This window comes from Dipodomys spectabilis, unplaced genomic scaffold (assembly GCF_019054845.1).
Source record: "Dipodomys spectabilis isolate Male_0828 unplaced genomic scaffold, ASM1905484v1 ptg000102l, whole genome shotgun sequence".
NCBI lineage: Eukaryota > Metazoa > Chordata > Mammalia > Rodentia > Heteromyidae > Dipodomys > Dipodomys spectabilis.
This window is the reverse complement of record NW_024870779.1, coordinates 4,541,518-4,566,861: the sequence shown is the minus strand read 5'-3', so window position 1 is coordinate 4,566,861 and position 25,344 is coordinate 4,541,518. Positions and strand designations below refer to the sequence as shown.

The 25,344-nt window shown below is 43.5% G+C and overlaps 1 protein-coding gene across 1 annotated transcript in view; it reads right to left on the bottom strand.

Annotated features, from left to right (window-relative positions):
• Positions 1-23,430, bottom strand: part of Slc17a5 (solute carrier family 17 member 5) — a 50,400-nt gene extending 26,970 nt beyond the window's left edge. The window contains exons 1-4 of the mRNA XM_042687123.1: positions 23,247-23,430; positions 7,669-7,865; positions 5,165-5,398; positions 177-264 (exon numbers count right to left, since the gene is read on the bottom strand). Of these exons, the coding sequence (XP_042543057.1) occupies positions 177-264; positions 5,165-5,398; positions 7,669-7,865; positions 23,247-23,343 (616 nt within the window). The 5' untranslated portion in view covers positions 23,344-23,430. The remainder of the gene's footprint in view (positions 1-176; positions 265-5,164; positions 5,399-7,668; positions 7,866-23,246) is intronic.
• Positions 23,431-25,344: the final 1,914 nt, after the last annotated feature.

Here is a 25,344-nt window from a genome sequence, read left to right as displayed (position 1 = left end):
ACACACACACAAAAAGAAAGTTGAATAATGAAGTTATACCTTTTAAAACTTATTTTCTTCTAAGGAAGTCAGTCAATATTCCATGATTCTGGCATGAAGACACTGATTTTTCTTCCAATGTTGGTTTATATATAAAATATATTATAGTAAAAATCTTCTAAGAATAGTTACCTTACCGGCATATGAAATGCTAAGAAGCTTGCTTCTTTCAAGAGGTGGAGCCCAAGAGGACCACATGGCATGCATGGCTGGAAATGTAACGCCCTAAAGAGGGGGGGAAATATTTCTGATGAAATACAAGCAAGTTTTGCTATGATTTAAATCAACTATTTTGTTACAATATAATTTCTGGATAAAAATCAAACCAGAGCTGGTGGCTCACGCCTGTAATCCTAGCTACTTAGGAGGCTAAGATCTGTGGATCATGGTTCAAAACCAGCCCAGGTAGGACAGTCTGTGAGACTCTTATCTCTGCTTAACCACCAAAAAGTTGAAAATAGAGCTGTAGCTGAAATGGTAGTGCTAGCCTTAAGCAAAAAAGTCAATTGAAAGCACACAAGACCCTGGGTTCAAGCCCCACTACTGATACAAAAAGAAAAAGAAAGAAGGAAGGAAAGGAAAAAAGGATTGATTCAGTTAGAGTATTTATGTGTAGTGGTTCCCTTAATGATAGCCTTGTGGATGCCAATTACTGATCTGCAGATGTAATGGAACACAGAGGAAAAGGGGCCCGCAAAGACTTGATAGATGAGGAGACACCATAGGACAGGAAGACGGAATGGATTTGATACATTCAAATCTACAGATTCATAGTATTGGCCACTTCTTAGCTGTGTAACTTTAGAATTGTTAAAATCCTTAAATATCAGTTGTTTCAACTGTAAAAAGACAGGTAAGATTCTACCTTGCCTAATTATTATAAGGATCAGTCAGGAGCAGGGCTCATGCCTATATTCCCAGCTAGTCAGGAAGCTGAGATCTGAGGATTGAGGTTCAAAACCAGCCTGGGGAGGAAATTCCATGAGACTCTTGATCTCCAATAAGCCACCAGAAAACTGGAAGTGGTGCTGTGGCTAAAGTGGTACTCTTGATTTCCAATAAGCCACCAGAAAACTGGAAGTGGTGCTGTGGCTAAAGTGGTAGTATACTAGCCTTGATTTGAAGAGCTGAAGGACAGCACTCAGCCCAGAGTTCAAGCCCCAGATTGGTTAAAAAAAAAAAAAAAAAAAAAAAAATGGAAGTGGCGCTGTAGCTCAAGTGGTAGAGCACTCGCCTTGAGTTGAAGAGCTGAGGGACAACGCCCAGGCTCAGAGTTCAAGCCCCACGACCGACAAAAAAAAAAAAAAAAATCAAGGGACCATTCTCATTCTAGAGATGTTCAGTTAGCAGTCTATTAAAAAAGTATCTTAGGCTAGGAATATAGCTGAGTGGTATAGTGCTTGCTTAGCATGCATGAAGCCCTGGGTTCAATTCCTTAGTACCACATAAACAGAAAAAAGCTGAAGTGGCACTGTGGCTCAAGTGGTAGAGTGCTAGACTTGAGCAAAAGAAGCTTAGAGACAGTGCCCAAGCCCTGAGTTCAAGCCAGGACTGGCCAAAAAAAAAAAAAAAGTATATTCTTTTCCTATCACAACTTAATAGAGTGAAAAGTAAGTGCCTTAATAATTTGTGCGTTTTACTGATCCTTTCAAAAACAAAAAGGAAGCTGGGTGCTGGTGGCTCACACCTATAATTTTAGCTATTTTGGAAGTGAGACTGGGCAGGAAAGTCTATGGGACCCTCATCTCCACTTAACCACCAAAAAAGCCTGAAGCTGTGGCCTAAGTAGTAGAGCACCAATTTTGAGCAAAAAAGCTAAGGAACAGCACCCAGGCCCCAAGTTCAAGCTGCAGGGCTGGCACCAAAAATAAATAAATAAAAATCGAAATACTGGGCTGGGAAGTGGTTTAGTGCTTGCCTAGTATGCACGAAGTCTTGGGTTCGATTCCTCAGTACCACATAAACAGAAAAAGCCAGAAGTGGTGCTGGGGCTCAAGCGGTAGAGTGTCAACCTAAAGCAAATGAAGCTCAGGGACAGTGCCCATGAACTGAGTTCAAGCCCCAGGACTGGCCAAAAAAAAAAAAAAAAAGGGGGCACTGGGAAGGTGGTAAAGTGCTTATCTTGCATGCATGAAGCCCTAGGTTTGATTCCTCAGTACCACATAAATAGAAAAAGCTGGAAGTGGCACTGTGGCTCAAGAGGTAGAACACTAGCCTTGAGGTGAAGAGCTCAGGGACAATGCCCAGGCCCAGAGTTCAAGCCCCATGACTGACCAAAAAGAAAAAAAAATGTGGAAAAAGAAAAATACTAAGGAATACTGCAAATTAACGAATAATTATAAAGAAATTATGCTGTGGACATGCTGGTCTAAACCTTGGAGTAATGTAGGTATATTTATAGTAAATCAGATAGCAAGGATGGACGATGCTGACCTCAGTTTGTGGATGAAGCATGTAATACATATGGGAAAAATGGCGAAAGCTGAGAGAACCTCTGTGTAAACACAACTTCAATTCTAGTTAGAAAAAAAATAGTCACCTGTGATGACAGCAGTGATACAAACAGTAAGCTATAATGTTAAAAACAAGTTTCACAAACAGGAAGCTACAATATGAGAATACATTAATACTTGGATCAAAGAAAAATAAAGTACAAAGCCGGGCACTGGTGGCTCACACCTGTAATCCTAGCTACTCAGGAGGCTGAGAGCTGAGGATCATAGTTCAAAGCCAGCCCGGGCAGCAAAGTCCGTGAGACTCTTATATCCAATAAACCACTAGAAAACCAGAGTGGTGCTGTGGCTCAAGTGGTAGAGTGCTAACCTGGAGCTGAAGAGTGAAGGTACAGTGCCTAAGCACAGAGTTCGAGCTCTATGACCATCAACAACAACAACAACAAAAACAAATACATTTTATTCTCGCAATGAGAATAACCTGGTAATAGAGGGATACTTTTTATTTTGTAATTGGGAAAGGTTTAGTTAATAGGCCTTTATTGATAATGACAAAATAAGAACATTTGGATGCAGCTGGGTGCCCATGGTTCATGCCTGTAATCCTTGCTATTCAGGAGGCTGCTATTTAAGGATCAAGGTTCAAAGCCAGGCTGGCCAGGAAAGTCTGAGAGTCAACTAGCAAAAGGCTGGAAGTGACTTAAGTGGTAGAGTGTTAGTCTTCAGTGAAAAAGCTAAGGAACAGCACCCATGCACTGAGTTTAGTTCAAGCCCTTAGGCACATCAAAACAAAAAGAACACTTGAATGAATGATAAAACTTTAAAGCACTGAGTATCACTGCTTTATTTGTTCATCCATTTTCCTCCATTTCTGTATTCTCCTTACCCTCGCCAAAACAGACAATGAACAAACAAGGCAAAATGAAAACAAAAACAACAACAAAGAAAAAATCTTGTTTCCATTTCCTGGAGTTCATTTCGCTAAACATTTTGTATGATCAGATGCATAGGCATTGTGCCTTTGTGTTCCTTGTCTAAGAGCATCTTCCTTTGGTCTCACTGTGTGTGCAAATCTAGAGTCCTGTATAATTTATCATGTTCCAGTATATTTTAGATCTAGCTTCTGTATCCTTTTCTTTTTTTTTTTGGTAGGTTGTGGAGCTTGAACTCTGGGCCTGGGCGCTGTCTGTGCTCTTCAGCTCTACGTGAGCGCTCTACCGCTTGAGCCACAGCGCCACTTCTAGTTTTCTAGTGGTTTATTGGAGATCAGAGTCTCACAGACTTTCCTGCCCAGGCTGGCTTTGAACCGAGATCCTCAGATCTCAGCCTCCTGAGTAGCTAGGATTACAGGCATGAGCCACTGGTGCCCGGCTAGCAATAGTAATTCTTTTTTTTTTTGGGGTCTGGTTGTGGGGCCAGAACTCTGGGCCTAGGCGCTGTCCCTTAGCTCAAGGCTCAAGGCTAGCTCTCTACCCCTTGACCCATAGCGCCACTTCCGGCTTTTTTCTTCTTCCCAGCCCCAGCAATAGTAATTCTTATAGCAGAAATATCTAGAAGAATAAGAAATAAATTTGGATAGTTGTTATATGAAATCATGAAAGGAGAGATGATAAAGAGGATGTTCTGTACATAACAAATCTAAAGGTAAAATAAAGCAACTCAACAGCCTATTGGGTAAAATGTGGCAAAAGTACAAGAGAGAGATAAGTATAGCCTACATTCACTGGTGTGTGTGTGTGTTGGTCCTGGGGCTTAAACTCAGGGCTTGGATACTGTCCCTGAGCTTTTGTTTTCAAGGCTAGTGCTCTAGCACTTGATCCATACCTCCCCTTCTGGCTTTTTGGTGTTTAGTTTGAGATAAGAGTCTTAGGGATGGGCTGGGAAGGTGGCTCAGTGGTAGAGCGCTTACCTTGCATGCATGAGGCCCTGGGTTCGATTCCTTAGCACCACATAAGCAAAAAGAAAAAAGCTGGAAGTGGTGTTGTGGCTCAGGTGGTAGAGCGCTAGCCTTGAGCTGAAGAGCTGAGGGACAGTGCCCAGGCCCAGAGTTCAAGCCCCATGATCAGAGCCCCCCACCCCCCCCCAAAAAAAAAAAAAAAAAAAAAAGAGTCTTAGGGACTTTTCTTGCCTAGGGTAGCTTCAAACTACAATCCAGTGGTGCCTGGCTTACCTTCACTGTTGTAACAGTGGTTTATTTTCTTATTTCCTAAGATATGAATTCTATAGTCTGTAAAACATTTTCTGTAGTCTAAGAAAGCTTCTGATTTTGTTGTGTTCTTTAATGGGCTCATCTAGTTTTAGCTAAGATTTGTTCTCAACTGATATTACCCAGTGTTACTTTTTGTTTTATGTTTACACCAAAGAATGGTATTACTTAAAATAATTGGTGGCTCACACCTGGAATCCTAGCTGCTCAGGAGGCTGAGATATGAGGATCGTGGTTCAAAGCCAGTCCTGGCAGGAAAGTCTGTGAGACTCTTATCTCCAATAAACCACTAGAAAACCAGAAGGGGTGCTGTGGCTCAAGTGGCAGAGTGCTAGCCTTGAGCTGAAGAGCTAAGGGACAGTGTCCAGGCCCACAGTTGAAAGCCCCACGACTGGGGAAAAAACAAAAAAATTAAGAGGAGAATGAGATTACAGTATAAGATGTAAAGAAGAGATGAAACAGTTACCTCTCCCAGGCCTTCTAGTGCTCTCAGCACAACCAGGGCTAAAACTCCTAAATCTGCAGCCAGGGGAGTGAACAGGGTGAAGATGGCAGTGCCCAGGATCCCAAATCCCAGCAGCAGTTTCCCGCCTACTCTGCTGGCAGCATATCCTCCTGGAATCTGTGTGATGATGTAGCCATAAAAAAAGGAGCCGAGAATCCATCCTTGAGTTTCTGCATCCCAGTGATACTTTTTACCCTGGAAAATGCAAAAAGAAGTTAAACCTGAGACCTGCCTTTGCGGCTTCCTCCCCTCCTGGCAGGTAACACAAATAGGGAAGTTGGCAACTGCTGTTTTGAATTCTAGTAGGTAGGTGAATCCCTGTAACACAGACATGTAGTTTCTAGAAGTGAGAGGAAAGAACTGAAAAGTTATGCACTTCAGAAAAGCTTGTTATTTTATAAAACTCGACTACAGGATGACCTGATGGGATTTGCGGCAACCCTGACCAAAAGAAACATAGGCTTGATCTAAGGAGGTATTAAACGAGATACTGTACTAAGGCAAGCTTAGGAACCAAACCTAGGCTTAAACCTCACTTTATTATTTATTGGATGGATAATCTGGAAAGACTAAGTAAAACAAGATCTGATACATAGGAAGTGTTCACTTAGTGTTAGCTGTAAACATGAATAAAAAGTTATTTCCTTCTGCCATGTCTCCCTCCCATCTTTTTTTTCTTCTCCATCCTTCTCTCCCCCCTACCACCTCTTTTTGGTGCTGATCCTGGGGTACTGTTCCTGAGCTCTTTTGCTCAAGGCTAGTGTTCTACCACTTGAGTCACAACTCCACTTCCAGCTTTTTGGTGGTCAACTGGAGATAAGAATCTCACAGAGGACTGGGAAGGTGGCTCAGTGGTAGAAGTGCTTATATCACATGCATGAGGCCCTAGGTTTGATTCCTCAGCATCACATAAACAGAAAAAGCCAGAAGTGGCACTGTGGCTCAAGTGGTAGAGTGCTAACCTAAAAAAAAAAAAAAAAAAAAAAAGAATCTCATGGACTTTCCTGTTGGGCTTGGCTTCAAACTATGATCCTCAGATCTATTTCCTGGGTAGCTAGGATTACAGGTAGGAGCCACTGGTGCCTGGCAGGAAGTCCTTTTAACCAGTGACAATAAGGAATCTGTGGCAGGTCTGAATAGTTGGAGATCTTTAATGCATGAAGCTGTATAACTAGGCCATTATGTTGAGAGTCATTCTTAGATTTCTTTTTACTGCCTATGATGTAGATGAAGTTAAGGGGCTAGATCAATGAAAGGAAAGATACAAAGCAAATCACATTTGTGGAATTTTAGATCTAATGAACTATACAGTAGAACCATCCTTAAAGGTAATAGGTTTGGGTGGAGAAATTGGGTATTATATGTCATTCGGCAACATTGTTAATTTAAATGCAGCAAAGTAAAACATTCAGTGTGTAACAATGAATTTTATTTGTTTTCCTTTGAGTCAGGGAATTGAATTTGGTATCTGATGCTTTCACTCATTGCTGGCTGGTGCCCTACCATCTGAGCCATACCTCCAACTCCTGCAATACTCAATGCTACAAACATGACCACACATTTATCAATTCCACTATATTTTATTTATTTTTATTTTTTTGGGTCTGGTCGTGGGGCCTGAACTCTGGGCCTGGGCATGTCCCTCAGCTCTTCAGCTCAAGGCTAGCACTCTACCACTTGAGCCACAGCGCCACTTCCGGCTTTTTACTTTTTGTTTATGTGGTGCTGAGGAATCGAACCCAGGGCCTCAGGCATGCAAGGCAAGCGCTCTACCACTGAGCCACCTTCCCAGCCCTATCAATTCCACTATAACATGAGGCAGATAAAATGATGTAAGAAGCTCACATTAGGTATATATAATGTTGGAAAAGAATGTCCTAAGAAATTTACCAATTTTCATTTTCCAGCCTGCAGCTAAAATTATCTAAATTGTCCAGCAACTGTAACTGTGTAATTGAATCATGCTAGTAAATAATACTAGTACTATTAATAACTATTTATAGGGCTGGGAAGATGGCTCAGTAGTAGAGTGCTTGCCTTGCATTCATGAGGCCTTGGGTTTGATTCCTCAGCATCACATAAACAGAAAAAGCTGGAAGTAGTGCTGTGGATTAAGTGGTAGAACACTAGCTTTGAGCTGAAGAGCTGAGGAGCAGCAACCAAGCCCAGAGTTTAGGCCCCACCACTGACAAAAAACAAAAAACAAAAACTACTTATAGCAATATTTAAACCAATCAAATTATGTGATAGGCCAAACAAGTTCTTTTCCAGATTCTCTTCAGATCTGCTAAGAACAACAGTATCTATAGTTGCAAAGTACTATTCAACCAGTTCCTGAGGAAACTACTAAAATTCATAGTTCATGCAGAAATAAATGTTTCCTTTGCTGTCAGCCAAGGAAATATTTTTTACTTGGAAATATTTTATGATTAATCAAGATGGTTTGATTAAAGGGTAGCACGTACCGTTTGGTTGTGAAGACCTTTTATCATAGCACTGTGTTCAGCACACTCCTGGGAAGTTCGATTATCTACTGTGGTTGTGTTTGAATCTACCATATCCACCAATGCAACACTCAGATTCACACGTAATGCATAGAGAACGAAGAAACCCAAAAAAGACAAAACCGCTAAGTTGTAACGAGCAGAGCAGCATACTGGGGCTGAAATAAAGACCCGGGAGAAAAATTCAATTCAAAGAGTAAATTATATGATGTCTATATTATAAAAAGGTCATTAAATTTTTAAAAAAATCAGTTGTGGGGCTTGAACTCTGGGCCTTGGCGCTGTCCCTCAGCTCTTCAGGTCAAGGCTAGCAGTCTACCACTTGAGCCACAGTGCCACTTCTGGTTTTCTGAGTGGTTCACTGGAGATAAGAGTCTCATGGAATTTCCTGCCTATGCTGCTTTTGAACCATGATCCTCAGATCTCAGCCTCCTGAGTAGCTAGGATTGATTACAGGCGTGAGCCACAGGTGCCCGACCATTAAAAAATTTTAATTATTGGTATTAAGGTGATATATAAAAGTTACATAAGTCAGGTAAAGAGTACATTTCTTGGGGGGAAACCAATGCAACAGCAATACTTACAAGACAATATGTTAGACATGATCTGTACAATATGGGGAGATTAGGAGGGTAATGGGAGAAAAATGAGGGAGAGGGAAACAAGTTTGACAAGATGTGTACTTATTACTTATATAACTGTAACCCTTCTATATATCACCTTGACAAAAAAAAAAAAAGTACATTTCTTGGGCTGGGAATGTGGCTTAGTGGTAGAGTGCTTGCCTAGCATTAATGAAGCCCTGGGTTCTGATTACTCAGTATCACATAAGCAGAAAAAGCTGGAAGTGGTGCTGTGGCTCAAGTGGTAGAGTGCTGTGAGCAAAAGAAGCTTAGGGACAGTGCCCAGGCCCTAAGTTCAAGCCCCAGGACTAGCCAAAAAGATGGAGGCGGGAGTGGGGGGAAGAGGAGGAAAGAGAGAGATGGAGAGAGGGAGAGAAGGAAAAAGTATTTTTTCTTTCTTTTTTTTTTTTGGGAGGGGATTCCACATGAGAAGTGAACTTCTTATTTATTTATTTTTGCCAATCCTGGGGCTTAAACTCAGGGCCTGGGCACTGTCCCTGAGCTTCTTTTGCCTAAGACTAGCACTTTACCACTTGAGCCACAGCATCACTTCCGTTTTTTTCTGTTAATATGGTTCATTAGGGCTTCATTTGTGCTAGACAAGCACTCTACCACTAAGCCACATTCCCAGCCCTGAACTTCTCTTTTATTTTACATGAATTTTTAAAATTGTTATTATAAAGGTCATGCACAGAGGATTACAGTTACATAAGTCAGGTAATTCTTTTTGGACAATGTCATTCCTTCCCTTGTTCTTTCTCAGTTTTTCCCTCCCGTCCCTACCCACAGGTTATATAGTTCATTTTCAACCCAGTGTCTAGTGAGTACCACTGCTGCATTTGTTTACCCTTTGTCCTTCCAATTCTGTGAAAAGGCCAGTTATTAAAATAAGCATAAAGACAAATTAAGAGACATGAAGATTTTCTGATTAAGCATATCTGAAATGATTTGTCAAAGGGAATTTGTTCTCTGTATCAAGTTTTGATATACATGTAAGAGCCTGAATTGTAAGACAGTCCATTAAGACAGGCAGAGTAGAGCTAGGTGCCTGTGGCTCACACCTGTATTCCTACTCAAGAGGCTAAGATCTGAGGATCACGGTTCAAAGCCAGCCTGGGCAGAAAAGTTCCTGTGAGACCCTGTATCTTCAATTAAACACTCAAAAACTGGAAGTGACACTGTGGCTCAAGTAGTAGAGAGCTAAGCTTGAGCACAAAAAGGCTCAGGCAGAGCAACCAAGCGCTGAATTCAAGCCCCGCAACTGCAACCACTGCAACCACCACCACCACCAAGACAGATAGAGTAATAGCATTATTGACTTTTCTCAGAAAAATAAAAATCTTTGTGCCATATTCAAATTGAACTCCTCACCCCAGTCTGCTGGCCAAAGTAATGCATAAGAACAGGAAGGGTGTTTACCAGCATCACCATTCTAAGAAACCTATATAACACATGGTCAGTCACGGCATAGCAGGCACTCCACTGGTCATGGGTTAGAAGCTATCTCATTGCAAAGGTAGCATTGCAAAACAACAAGCAAGCAACCAACCAAACAAAACAACAGAAAACAAAGCAGTGTAGTGGTATAATTCTAGGTATACTCAGGAGGCTAAGATAAGAGGTTTGTGGTTCAAAGTCTGAGCAAGCAAGAAAGTTCTGAGACTCTTATCTGCAATTAACAACCAAAAAGCCAGAAGTGGAGCTGTGGAGCACTTGCCTTGAGTAACAAAGCTCAGAGGTAGTACCCAGGCCCAGCACACAAATACAGGAAAAAACAAAAATATAACTATGGCTTAAGTGGTAGTGTCAGCCTTGACTAAAAAAGCTAAGGGACATCACCTAGGCCCTGAGTTCATGCTTCAGTAGCAGCACAAAACAAACAAACAACCTCGCCAGAAAACAATTATGGAAGAATAAGGCACAATGTCCCTCTCTCTCTCTTTCTCTCTCTCTGGAGGTACTAGAGTTTGAACTCAGAATGTCCCAACAAAGCTCCTCTTGATAATTTCTTACCTTCATCATCCTCAGTAGCTTGGTTTAAATCAGAAGTCATGATTAATACTTAAGGCTGTCCTAAATGAAATGCATTTAAGAATCCAGAAGAAAACCTGCAGAATCTATGACAGTTGCAGCATCAATGGCAGTTGCTCAGTAGCTGCTTAAAGGGCCCACAGGGAAAAGGGAAATAGAGAAGGCAAGAGTAAGTGGGAGGAAGGAGCACATGAGAAGAAGGTTTGACTCAATTTCACTCTAATTGTAGGCATATGCAAGGATTTTTTCCCCCTTCTTTTCTTGAGTTGCAATTGGAGAAGGATGTGTATTTCAGGACACTAACTGAGAGCAATCCAGCTTTGTGATGAGGAGAAATTGGTTAATCTCGGTGTATAAACTTTTAAATGTGGTCAAAACTTTGGGCTGGGAAGGTGGCTCAGTGGTAGAGCGCTTGCCTTGCATGTGTGAGGCCCTGGGTTTGATTCCTCAGCACCACATAAGCAAAAAGAAAAAAAATGTGGTCAAAACTGAGTGGTAAATAATCTGTTTAAAGATACATACACTTGGGCTAGGGGATACATTTCGGTGGTAGAATGCTTACCTACTATTAACAAGGTTCAATACCTGGTCAGAAAAAAAAGGTACCTATTTCTTTTTTTTTTTTTTTTTTGGCTGTACTGGGCTTTGACTTCAAGGTCTTACACTTTTTTTTTTTTTTTTTTTCTGTCAGTCAAGGGGCTTGAGCTCTGGGCTTGGGCACTGTCCCTGCACTCTTCAGCTTAAGGCGAGCGTTCTACTGCTTGAGCCACAGCGCCAGTTCCGGTTTTCTAGTGGTTTATTGGAGGTAAGAGTCCCATGGACTTTCCTGCCCAAACTGGCTTTGAACTGTGATCCTTAGATCTCAGCCTCCTGAGTAGCTAGGATTACAGGTATGAACCACTGGTGCCTGGCAAGGCCTTATACTTTGAGCCACAGCTCCCCTTCTGATTTTCTGAATGGCTAATTGGAGTAAGAGTCTCACTGGGACTTTTTTGTATGAAATGGTTTTGGACTATGATCCTCAGATCTCAGCCTTCTAAGTAGCTAGGATTATAGATGTGAGCCACTGGCAGCACATTTTCTTTATTGCAGCTGTGTCAGACAGGACATGGCTATCTAGATGGGGATGGTGTTATGAGCAACTGAATTGTTATTTTAAATAATTAGGGGCAAGAAAAATCCAGATTCATGGCATACCTTTGCTTTGCCAAAATGTTATTTTAAAAGTTTATTATTTTTTTTTCTGTTGGTCAGGGGGCCTGAACTCTGGGCCTGGGTGCTATCCCTCAGCTCTTCAGCTCAAGTCTAGCGCTCTACCACTTGAGCTACAGCACCACTTCTGGGTTTTTCTGCTTATGTGGTGCTGAGGAATCGAACCCAGGGTCTCATGCATGCAAGGCAAGCACTCTACTACTGAGCCACCTTCCCAGCCCTCATTATCTCTGTAGTAGATAGGTTTAGAGCAATTAAGAGGTCTGAAAAATGTCTCTTTATAAAACTAGGAGAAAAAAAAATTACTCTTACAGTTAAAAAAAAAGTTCATTCCTGCTTCAGCAACAGAGTGACAAAATACAATTTTTAGTTTAAAGAACTTATGGTGGAGAGCCAGGCTCCAGTGGCTCATGCCTGTAATCCTAGCTACTCAGGAGACTGAGATCTGAGGATCATGGTTCATAGCCAGCCTGGGCAAGAAAGTCTGTGAGACTCTTATCTCCAATTAACCACCAGAAAACCAGAAGTGGTGCTGTGGCTCAAGTGGTAGAGTGCTAGCCTTGAGATGAAGAGCTCAGGGGCAGCACCCAGGCTCAGTTCAAGACCCATGACTCACAAAAGCGACAAAAACAAACAAAAAACAACCTTATAGTGGCTAGGTGTAGTGGTACATGTCTATAATTCTAGCACTGGAGGGTGAGACATGGGGTTCATGAGTCTGAGGCCAGCCTCAGCTACACATCAAGATTGTCTCAAAAAAAAAAAAAAGGCCTCGGTTTGCCATATGAAGTTTACTGAGGAGACAAATGTGAATGGATATAGGGAATGTAGATTCAAGGACATCACTTAGGAGATGTTTGTAGCTGTCCAGGTTAAGAAATGAAGATGGCTTAAATTATGATGAAAGCAAAGGCAGTAGAGAGAAGTGGACAGATCTGATCTAAGTGTCATGTCAGAATTGCCACTTAATCTAAATGCAAGATAAAAGAATAAGAGGAAGGAATAAGTTAGTAACAATGTGCTTATGTAAACAACTTCATGTTATGCTACTTCAACTTGTATTGTCATTTTCCTTTCTGTTCTTTTTCTGAAGTTACCTTCTTTTTTACTATTAGTTTCTGCTCAAGTGATGCTTGATTTGGACTATGATATTCTTTGTTTCCTTCCTTCCCTCCCTTCTTCCTTCCTTCTTTTCCATTCTTTCTTATCCAAGACTGGGACTACAATCTCTTCACTTTCTCTCCTTCTCCTTCCTTTCCTTTCTTTCTCCCTCCCCTCTCTCTTCCTCCCCCCCTTCCCTGGAGGCTTGAACTCAGGGCTTGGGCACTATGGCTTAAACTTTCTTTTCTCAAGACTGAGACCCCTGTGGTTAGAAGCATGGCTCAGTTTATAGAGTGCTAAACAATGAGCAGGTAACTAGGTTATAAGTCCCACCAATGGCACTGCCTTCTTTCTTTAAAAAAAAAAAAAAATTCTTTTGGGGGACTGGGAAGGTGATTCAGTGGTAGAGTGCTTGCCTAGCATGCATGAGGCCCTGGGTTCGATTCCTAGCACCATATAAACAGAAAAAGCCAGAAGCGGCGCTGTGGCTCAAGTGGTAGAGAACTTGCTTTGAGCTGAAGAGTGCAGGGAGAGTGCCAGGCCCAGAGTTCAAGCCTCACGACTGACAACAACAACAACAACAACAACCAACAACAACAACTTTTTTGGTGTAGTGCTTGGGTTTGAATACCGGGCCTTGGTCTTGCCAGGAAGGTGCTCTACTACTGAAGCCATGCCTCCAGCCCTATGATGTAATTTTTATATGAATAGGATGTGGGGCTAGAAGCTTGGGATGTAAAGAGAAGCGAGTAAAGGGATTTCAGATTATTAGTGACATGAGTTAAAAAATTAGAACAAGAAGTAACAGATCAGAAACTTTATGTGTGGGGCAGTCAACAATCAGAAAACAAAAAGTCTACAAAAATATCACAGATACATGACTATGAAGTTTTAAGAACTATTTAAAAATAGTTACTAGCTTTATAGTAATGATTATGATTAAATATTTATTTAGCCAGAAAGATTTTATTTCCAGAAAGTGGGAGAGTAAAATGTGCCTGTGAATTTCGACAAGTCTTTGAAATTGATCCAACAAAGCAGGCTTGCATGACCAAGAGAGAACACCCACTGTGTACCCACCACACCAAAACCAAGTTCAAAGGAAAATCATGCTTGCTTAATGAACAGAGCATCAATCAAAATAAACATCAGCTTCTAGAGTGTTCTTTAAACTTCGGTATGTGAAGTGGGTAGAACTGAAAGAACGTGAGCTGATATTGGAGTGAAGTAGTCCTGGGAATGAAAGTCAGCTCTGATTGTGGGTCTTTGCAGAAGTTACTTTATTTTCAGTCTTATGATTTTCACTTTTTTTCTGGTCCTGGGGCTTGAACTCAGAGCCTGGGTATTGTTCCTGAGCTTCTTTGTGCTCAAGGCTAGCACTCTACCACTTGAGCCACAGCATCACTTCCGGCTTTTTCTGAGTAGTTTATTGAAGACCAGAGTCTCATGGACTTTTCTTCCTGGGCTGGCAGATCTCAAGTCTCCTGAGTAGCCAGGATTATAGGCAAGAGCCACCAGTGCCCAGCTTCAACTCTATTTTTAATTTAAAAAAAATTAATGATTTTTTTTTTTTTTTTTTTGGTTGGTTGTGGGGCTTCAACTCTGGGCCTGGGCGCTGTCCCTCAGCTCTTCAAGGCCAGTGTTCTACCACTTGAATCACATAACCACTTCTGGTTTTCTTGTGGTTTATTGGAGATAAGAGTCTTATAGACTTTCCTGCCTGGGCTGGCTTTCAACCAAGATCCTCAGATCTCAGTGTCCTGAGTAGCGAGAGCCACTGGTGCCTGGCTGTGAATGAATTTTTTGTGCTGGTACTGGGGCTTCGACACAGGGCCTGCTTTTTCTGCTGAAGGCTGACATTCCACCATTTGAGCCACACCTCCACGTCTGGCTTTTTGCTTGTTAATTGCAAACAAGATTCCCACACTTTTCTGCTCAGGCTAGCTTCGAACTGAAACCCTGAAGTCTCACCTCCAGAGTAGTTAGGATTACAGGTGTGACCCACTGGAATCTGGCGAACAGTACTCTGTTATGGCAGTTTGAATTCAGGTACTCAAGCTTATTGGCTTGTGAACTTGGCTGTTGCTCTACCAATCTAGTCATGCTTTGAGTCCAGCTTTTTGTCATTTTGACAATAGAGCCTACTAGACTCTTCTGCTCAGGCTGGCTTCCTTGCTTACTAGAGCAGCTAGGATTATACAGGCATGCCCCACCAACATTTTAATCCTTTCTTAAGAGATTAGAAGGTATTTACGGGCTGAGATTCAAGGTGTATAACTGTAATCCCAGTTAGGAAGGGAGGTAGAACTGGGAAGTGGTGGCTCAGGCCTGTAATCCTAACTACTCAAGAGGCTGAGATCTGAGGATCACAGTTCAAAGCTAGCCAAGGCAGGAAAGTCTGTGAGATTCTACCTCCGATTAGCCACCAGAAAACTGGAAATGGAGCTGTGGCTTAAGTGGTAGAGGGCTTACCTTGAGCAGAAGAACTGAGGGACAATGCCCAGGCCCGCCAGAGTGCAAGACCCATGACCAACAACAACAACTAAAAGAATAAATTAACAAGACTAGCCATGAAATCATAGCTTACATTGAGTACTGGTTAGGTGGAGGCTCATTTCACACTTTTTTCCATTAAAAAATAAACTTTCCCATAAAAATTGAAGGTCCAAGCCAAGTGCAGTGGCTCATTCCTGTAATCCTATTTAGGAGGCTGAGATTTGGGATAACAATTCAAAGCCAGTCTGATAAAGAAAGTCCTGTGAGACTGTTATCTCCAATTAACCACAAAAAGGTGAAACAGAAGTTACGTTCAAATGGTAAGAGTGTGCTAGCCTTGACTGAAACAGTTAAGGGACAGCACCCAGACCCAGTTCAAACCCCAGTACTGAAACCAAAAAAAAAGCCAAAACCAAACAAACAAGACACTGAAGGTCCAGATGAAGTCAGGCAGTGTGAGCTCTCACAGTTACTGAGGCTTGTAGGAAGGAAGCCTCACTATGGTTATAGCAGTTAAGGGAGATGACATGGTACAAGGATGACCAGAGGAGGAAGAGAGTCATCAGACCACATAGGCACCCAGAGAAGGGACAGAAATGGTTGTGGATGGGAAGTCTTAGTATTATCTCCACCTTTGGTCCTCAGCTCCACCCAGACCTGAGCTTCTCCCTGTCCTAGAGTTCTCACCCTCTCTCTGTCCAGTCCCACCTGTGCATGCATTTACCTCACTTCCGCCCTCATCCCCCACCCCCAGACCTGCCTGCCACTTGGATAGGGACAGACACCATGTGTTCCCTCTCCCAGGGCGATGTGGCCCCTCTAATAAACCTTACAATAATGTTTCTCCTGTGCCTGCCTCCCTCCCTTCCTCCACGTAGTCCCCTGGGAAGGTCGGGAAGGATAATGTCAGTGTGGATAATGTCAGGAACTGGAGGGTAGCAAAACCCCTGATGGTGAAGCAGGTGGCTCAGTCCACATGCACTGAGGGCAGAGGACAAGTCTATGGGAAGCACCAGTGTGGAACAGGGGAGCCATTCACCCTTGCAATGCATGTGAGGTATGTAAAAAACCTGATCATCACTCTAAAGAGAAGTGGGGAATGGTGGGTGGTATCCCCTCCAAAAGCCATTTCCCCCCTCTTTGACATTTTCTATCTCAACAAGAAAAAGTAAAGATGATAGAACTTTATTAGAAATATGGCAGGAAAAGAGAGCATGTGGCATGGACATGCCACAGGGAGGCTCTCATTATGTTGACCACACTGGTCTGGAATTCCTGGGGCTCCTACCAGTGGACATAGCTGAAGCCAGGGTTGAGATAAGCAAGGAGGAAAATCTGAAATGTCTTTGTGCTTTGTAAGTAGGGGCTGGTAGCAGAGCTTGAACTAAGGGCTATGAGCTCTTGCTTGGCTTTTCCCACTTATTGCTGATGTTGCACCATTTGAGCCACATCCAGTCCAGCATTTTGTTGCTTCACTATAAGAGCCTAGCAAACTTTTCTGCATAGGCTGGCTTCAAACCCCAGTCTTCTGATCTCAGCCTCCAGAGTAGTTAGGATTACAGGCATGAGCCACCCACCAGGCCTTATCTTAGCATATATTCATTGTGGAAGAGTTGGGAGGGAATCTGGGTCAGGAGGAAAAAAGTCCTTAAAAGAGCTTAACTCCTCTTTTGTCTTAAATTGTCTCTAGATTGCTTCAACTACCTAATACATGATGAATAATATATAAATAAAATTTTTCTGCTGTATTGTATAGGGAATAATGATAAGAAAGTCTAGACCTATCTACATAGTAAACTCCAGCATCAGGGAGTGTACAGATATGGAAGGCAAGGATCTGTGGAGTCCACTGCACTGAATAGGGAGAGGCTGTGTGCGTCGCCACAGGGGCTAACTTCGAAAAAGGGACAACTCTCTAGAGGAGAGTATAAAGTGGACTAGCAAAACCCTTTAGCCTCAGTATAACATTAAAAAAAAAAAAAATTTCCTAAGCTGGGTGCTGGTGATTCATGCCTATAATCTTGGCTTCTCAAATGGCAAAGCACCAGTCTTGAGCAAAAACAGCTCAGGGACGGTGCCTAGGCCCTGAGTTCAAGTCCCAGGATAACCACACACACACACAAAAGAGATTTCCTATCTCAAATGGATAAAAGAAAATCTGCTTTAAAAAATAGTAATATTTGGGCTGGGAATATGGCTCAGTGGTAGAGCTTGCCTAGCATGCATGAAGCCCTGGGTTCAATTCTTCAGTAAAACATAAACAGATCGTTTTCTACTAATACACTATACTGCAGAGTTGACCATTTTCACACAAAAAGCAGTATTTGTGAAAGTCAACACTTGCTAACTGAGCCACAAATGTAAATCCTCCTCCTTTCAAGAGAAGAAGAGTAAGGCAAACCAAAGAAAAGAAAAAGAAAACCAATGGAAGGAAAGCACAGGCTGCATGGAGGTTTCATTACAGTAGTAAGTCAGGAAATCTCAAACAGTCCCGAACTGCAATAGAGCAACAATGAAGAACGGGGCCATCATGTTTTAGCATCCACTTACTCAGCAAGCGCAAGCTCGAATGAGCTTTGATGATGATGATAGAAACTAACACTTGTTATGTGCCAGTGTTCTCAGCACTTTCCACTTGCTCATTTTAATCATCATAGTAACTTCATAGTAGGGGATATTACCTTTTCTGATTTATAGGTAAGGAAAGTACACAGAGGTCAGGTGACATGTGAAAGTCTACCCAGCTAATTAGTTGAGCTGAGGTTGGCAGCTAGGCATTTAGCCCTAGATCTATGTTCTGTCTTTTTTTTTTCTTCTCTTTTGTGCCTGGGTGCTACCCTTGAGTTGTTTTTTTTTTTTTTTGGGTCCGGTTGTGGGGCGTGAACTCTGGGCCTGCGCACTGTCCCTCAGCTCTTCAGCTCAAGGCTAGCACTCTACCCCTTAAGCCACAGCGCCACTTCCGGCTTTTTTTTTTCTTTTTTCCTTTGTGGTGCTGAGGAATCGAACCCAAGGCCTCAGGCATGCAAGGCAAGCACTCTACCACTGAGCCACCTTCCCAGCCCTACCCTTGAGTTTTTGTGCCCAAGGCTAGCACTTTACCACATGAGCAGCTGCTCTACTTCTGGATGCTCTGGCTTTAACACAAACAATGAAGTTTTGAAACTAATTTCTCCTACCATAAGTAAGCACATCTTAGGTGCAACAATATATTTTTTTTTTTTTTTGGATCCGGTCGTGGGGCCTGAACTCTGGGCCTGGGCACTGTCCCTCAGCTCTTCAGCTCAAGGCTAGAGCTCTACCACTTGAGCCACAGCACCACTTCCGGCTTTTTTCTTTGTGCTTATGTGGTGCTGAGGAATCGAACCTAGGGCCTCAGGCATGCAAGGCAAGCGCTCTACCACTGAGCCACCTTCCCAGCCCCATGCAACAATATTTTGAATACAATCAATCAATCAAAATGAAATACAAGATATATCTTATCCTTTCAGTTGGTGGAAACAATAAATGAAGAGTTGTGTATAACAGAAACAGCTTCATTATTTCTTGTTCAATACCCACCCTTTCCTTATCTAAATTGGAAGAAAAGCTGCAGATTCAGTGGTATTTAAGACCATTAGGACAGTATGTTCACAAAAAAAAAAAAAAAAGACCATTAGGCTACCCTTCCTTCATTCCTTTTTTTTTTTTTTTTTTTTGGTCTTGGGGCTTGAGCTCTTCAGCTCAAGGTGAGTGGTCTACCACTTGAACCACAGCGCCACTTCCAGTTTTCTGGCGGTTTACTGGAGATAAGAATCTCAAGGGGGCTGGGAAGGTGGCTCAGTGGTACAGCGCTTGCCTTGCATGCCTGAGGCCCTGGGTTCGATTCCTCAGCACCACATAAGCATAAAGAAAAAGCCGGAAGTGGCGCTGTGGCTCAAGTGGTGGAGTGCTAGCCTTGAGCTGAGGGGCAGCGCCCAGACCCAGAGTTCAGCCCCCCTCCCCCAAAAAAAAAGAGTCTCACGGACTTTTCTGCTCGGGCTTGGCTTTGAACTGTGATCCTCAGATCTCAGCCTCCTGGGTAGCTAGGATTACAGGCTTGAGCCACCTGTGCCCAGCTCCCTCATTATTTTGATATATATCTCTGAATTCCCCTGAAAATGTCCAAGCAAACCATTTTTTGGGTTTTGTCATATCAAAAGGAAAGGAGAGGCATTAATTCTTCATTCTTAACACCAGAGAAACATAACTTTGGTTTCGTTTTTTGCCAGTCCTGGGGCTTGCACGCAGGGCCAGGCGCTGTCCCTGAGCTTCTTTCACTCAAGGCTAGCACTTTACCACTAGAGCCACAGCTCCTTTTCTGGCTTTTTGGAGGAGAGTTAATTGGAGGGAAGAGTCTTATGAACTTACCTGCCTGGACTGGCTTTGAACCGAGATCCTCAGATCTTAGCCTCCAGAGCAGTTAGGACTAAGGTGTGAGCAACCAGCCCCCGGCTAACTTTGCTTTCTTAATGAGGAAATGCTGTGCATAATTCTAAACAATGCCCTCTTTTCAAGTTTATGAAGGATCAAACAAAACATTTCTTGAACATTACATAAATGGGGCAACACTTTTTTTCTGGGAGTCAGGATCAAAATAAAAAGGAATTCTTAAAAATGATACCCTGTCCAACACACACACACACACGTACACAGTCATTTTAGTCATTCTTTTAGTAGTAGGCTCAGGCCTTTTTACTGCAGTAAAATTTTATGATAAGGGCAGTCTGTCAGTCTTTTTCTTATGAAAAACAAAAATATCTATTTGGGGGATAAATAAGGTATAGCTAACTTCCTACTGTAGGTCCTAGAAACATAAAATTAAAGGTAAAATGTACCTGAACATAAAGAAAGGGAGGCTGATACAGAATTTGTTTGAGGGTGAGTCTCCCTACAAAGCCTAAGCTTGGGCTGGGAAGGTAGCTCAGTGGCAGAGCACTTGCCTTGCATATATGAGTTCCTGGGTTCGATTCCTCAGAACCACATAATCGATTCCTCAGGACCACATAAGCAGAAAAAAAAAAAAGCCGGAAGTGGTGCTATGGCTCAAGTGGTAGAGTGCTAGCCTTGAGCTGAAGAGCTAAAGGACAGCGCTCAGGCCCAGAGTTCAGGCCCCATGACTAGACAAAAAAAAAAAAAAAAAAAGCCTAAGCTTCCCCAGTGCAGCCATGACAGGAAGATCTGTCACATCCAGTAATTTTTCAGTAAGTTTTATCAAAGTAAAACTTACATAACAAATGTAAACATCTAGGGTTGGAGCTGTGGCTTAGTTGGTAGAGCACTAGCCAATGAACAAAAGCATCAGGTACAGAGTTTTGAGTGTTGGTTTCAGATAAAAAAAAAAAAAAGTAAATATCTGTCCAATCCATTCCAGATCAAAAGGACTGCTTATAAGACTTATTTTACAGTAGTCCATTTCCCCTTTCCTTTCCTTGTCTGATTTGAACTTGATCTGACATTTTCACTCACCGTCTGACACTATCACTTGAGTTATGCCTCTGACCCCCTTACACTGCTTTTGGTCAGCTTTCTGTTATACATATTAGTCTTGCTTGACCTAGACTTAATCTTGATGAGATATCACATGAGTTCAGTAGCTTCTGCTCAACTTGTACTTGAGATTTACCTATGTTTATAGATATCTCTGGTTTGTTCTGTTTTATTATCAACTTTCCATTGCATGGACATGCAATCTGTTTACCCACTTGCCAAGTGATCTAAGTTGTTTTTAGGTCCCCCGGCATTACTGCGGCTTGAACTCAGGGCCTGGGTATCATCCCTTGGCTAATTTGTTCCAGGCTAGCAATCTACCACTTAAGCTACAGCTCCATTTCCAGCTTTTTTTTGTGGTTAAGCGTCTCACAGTTGAGGGAGAATGAAGAAAGGGGTGACATCAATCAAAACACATTGTACTTATAAAATAGTTGAATGGTAACTTTTTTGTACAACTACTTACATATATTAAAAATATGATTTTAAAAAAAGTATCATGGACTTTCCTGACTAAGTTGGCTTGGATCTCAGCCTCCTGAGTAGCAGAATTACAGGTTTGAGCTACCAGTATATGGCTTTGTTGCTAGTTTCTGGCTATTAAAAAACAACAGAAACACACTATAAACACTATGTAGTTTACGGTAGAGTATGTTAGTCCTAAAAGAAATTGTCAATAAATAAATAAATAAATAACAGTTTAAGACAAAAAAGAGAAATCTCCAACAATTTTCCACAATAGTTATACTAATTTGCAGAGTTATCATGTTGTGCAAGAATTTTAATTATTTCACATCTTTGCCAACATTTTATTTGAATTTTGGCCATTTTAGTAGTGTATAATGGCCCACTGTGGTTCTGCAATTTTCTGACAAATAGTAATGTTGGATACTTGAGCCAAAATTTGCTTATATTTATTTACACATAAATTCATTTCAATTACAAATACAGTCATCTTTTAGAGACAATTTTTGTTATGGCATTTGGATTATTTTCCGTAAGGAAGTTATATAATTCTACCACTATAAGTCACCGAGGAAGGTCAGTTTATGGGATTATGTCCAACTTCCGGATAAAATGTTAGTTGGGTATAGTATTTATAAATAGCCTTCACTAAAATGAAGGTAGGGCAATGATGTTGGTACCTCTCCTGCCACCACCTGGTAATGTTAAAACAAATAACAAACATAACCATAGGGCTGGGAATGTGGCTTAGTGGTAGAAGGCTTGAAGCTCTGTTTTTTTTTTTTTTTCCTTTTTTCCAGTAGTGGGGCCTGAACTCTGGGCCTGGACTCTGTCTCTCAGCTCTTCAGCTCAAGGCTAGCATGCTACCACTTGAGCCATTGCACCGCTTCCGGCTTTTTTTTTCCTGCTTATGTGGTGCTGAGGAATCAAACCCAGGGCCTCATGCGTGCAAGGCAAGCGCTCTACCACTGAGCCACCTTCCCAGCCCAAGCCCTGGGTTTGATTCCTCAACACCACATAAACAGAAAAAGCTAGAAGTGGCACTGTGGCTCAAGTGGTAGAGTGCTAGTCTTGAGCAAAATAAGCTCAGGGACAGTGCCCAGGCCCTGAATCAAGCCATCAGACTGGCAAGAAATAAAAAAAAAAAAGATAACCCCAGAAAACCATAATGATTTTCAGCAACACCTCAGGTGGACCTTAGTCAGCTTTTCAGTTCAACTGTTTCTGCATACACATATTTTTGAAACTATGGCGCTCACGCAGTGGAATTTGTTTTTAGCTATCATTTCATTTTTAAGAAGCGCCATTACGTAAGTGTCAAACAGCATCAGACTAATTTCTCTAAACTCAGAGAAGATTTTTTAAGACATTTCCCCTTTTAATTAGCTTCGAGGCCCTTCCTCAGGCAAACCAACCTTTGAGCTGTCTATCTTTGAGAATCTATCTTGAAGATAACCCGACTGTTTCCTAACTTAATTAGTGGTCTGTTAGGTGGGGAGAGGAGAAAAAAAAAAAAATGGACATGCCTGCAACATTTGTAGTGTCACACAGCACAATGTCAAGGTAATGGCTGGGTTATGCAAGGACTGTTCGGGTTAGGAGGGATGGAAGGGGCGACAGGGTGATGGAAGGGGTGACATCGATGAAGATGCTTTGTAGTTATAAACTGATTGGTCAGATGTTAACCTCTTTGTACAACTACTTCAAGACAATAAAAAAAAAACTGTAAAAAAACCATCTTTTGTACACTCTCGAATGTTCTCCCCGATGCTCGTGAGAGTCGTCGCCCGGCCGGCCGGAGGAGCGGCGGCGGCGGAGCCCCGGGGATTGCGGGGGGGCGGGGAGGGCGCCCCGGGCCCGCAGGCTTGCCCTCCCCATCAGCGGCTCCCCGCTCGGCCCCGCGGGGCTGCACCTGCCGGGGCCCCGCACAGCCCGCCAGCCCTCGCCACCCCGGGGGGCGTCGGGGCGCCGGCCGGACGCGCCCAGCCCGGGTGGGCTTCCCTCCTCTTCCCGCCGCCCGTTTCCCGGGACACACCTGCCCGGCTCCCCCCGCCCGCCCCGACAGGCTCGGCCGGTCCGGAGCCCCCGGGTGGTCCCGCCGCTCACCGGCTTCGGCCTGTCCGGGAGCCTGCAGGAGAGGCGTGCTATCCGAGCTCTCCTCGTCCTCCTCGTTCGCCGCCCGACCCCGCGCCAAGGGCCTCATATCGCCCTCGGAGAGCGCCGGCGCCGGAGACTCCTCGGTGAGGAGCGCCGTAGCCAAGGGCCCCAGGCCGCCCTGGCCCGGCGAGGAGGGGCGGGAGTCCGGCGTCGGCGCCGCCCCCATCCCAGCACCGCCTCCGGCCACGTCTCGTTACCGAGGCCCCGCCCACAGGTAGGCGCGTCCACTCCACCCCTCCGCCATCTTAGGTTCGGGCAACTCCAGCGTGGGTGGAGCGGGAGGGCGGGGGAGAAAAAGCGGAGTTCCGGACGTTCCGGAAGTTCCGGCCAGGTGGGCGGTGTCGTTGAGGTGTAGTCGCGCGCTCGTTGGCTGTACGCGTTTCGGCTCGCGGGTGCTCTCGGGGGAAGGTCCCGCCCTCTGACGCTCTCGAGCCCGGAAGTGGGAACTTGAACCCTTTTTATTAAGGGGCGGAAGTGGGAACTTGAAGCTCTTTTTGTTTAGGGGCGGGCTTCCACCCAGCCGGGAAAATGCACAGGTTGCTTTTGCGGTCGGTACAGTCAGTCTGTGGCTAAGTCAATGTGACCGTCCGCATCCTTTGTGCCATCCTACCCCGTGACTGACGGCGTCCCTAAAATAGCTTCTGAAGTGCAGGACAGTCAACGGAAATCTGAGGACTGCAACGAGATCGCCTACTCAATGTGGGCAGTCTCCTATTGCTCCGTCCATCAAGTCCTCGGATGGATGGGCTCCTCCCGCCCCTTTCCGGGTTCTTCCTCCGATTGTTCTAGTAGCTGACTAGACTCTAAGGAGGAGGAACTAGGGAAAAGCCAACTCTTGTCTTTTTTCCGCCCCGGGCAGTGAAAACCACTTCTGTAGAGATAGAGAAGAGGTTGGATGCTGATGCCCTCCGGGGGTGGTTTTCCATAGAGAAGGTTTGCATTTCAGCCAGTTGCTAGTCAGTAAACCAGGTAAGAGGGTTGGTGAGGTTAGAGCAGAAATCCGGACCTAGGTCTTAGGTACTGAAGACAAAATGAGGATTTTTGAACGCATCCCTGACTTCCTGCTCAGTAAGGGCGAGGCAGGTTGTCAAGTTAAAACTTGAGAAATGTAGACCTTCTGTTGAGTGACAAATTGCCATTCTTGCCAGTTGAGTGGTGCACAATCACGTGATCCTTTTAAAATGAAGATTAAGACTCAGCAGGTCTGGTACGGGGGTTACCTTTCTGTATCAATTTAGAGCGTGTTTGGGGCTGAGGTTTACTTTTAATTCAGTAGAGCTGGCTGCCTTCCACAATGTGGGCCTGTCTCAATCAGATGAAGGCAGAGAACAAAAACCTCTTTACCCTCCCTTTCCCACCAAACTGAGGAAATCCTCCCATTTCATTTGCACTATCAGCCCCTTAGGGTCCGCGGCATCACTCTCTTGGGTATGGTATGTGCTGACTTATATCAGTATGCTGAGGCTATACTTTATGTCCTGAACTCCATCACCTCCCATTCCCCTCCCCACATTGATTCAGACATTGACTCATCAACAGGTCTAAGACTTCGTATTGTCGGCAAACTTCAGGTGACCATACTCACTAGCAGGGTTATAAAGGATGTGGGAATAAAGATTCCAATTGTTCCGAAAGATTTCAAGCTATACAAGGTCATTTGTGTGTGTGTGTGTGTGTGTGTACTAGATCTTGAATTCAGGGCCTGGACACTGTCCCTTAGCTTTTTTGTTCAAGGATGGCATTCTACTGCTTGAGCCACAACCTCCACTTTTGGCTTTTTCGCTGGCTAATGGGAGATAAGAGTCTTGCAGATTTTCTTGCCTGGCTTGACTTTTGTAAGGGTTGGAAAACAGAGACCTTCACGTGGTTGTTCAGGCAAAAGAGAGTATTAGGAGAAACCAGAGCCTGAACTAGATGAAGGTGGACCAGGGGGTGAATTTATGGGGGAGGTGGGGAGAGATTATTCAGGGGAGAGTAAGGAGGAGGTGGGGCCACAGTGGATCCGGAAGTGACCTCAGAGCCTGGGGGCACCTCCTACTGACCCCAA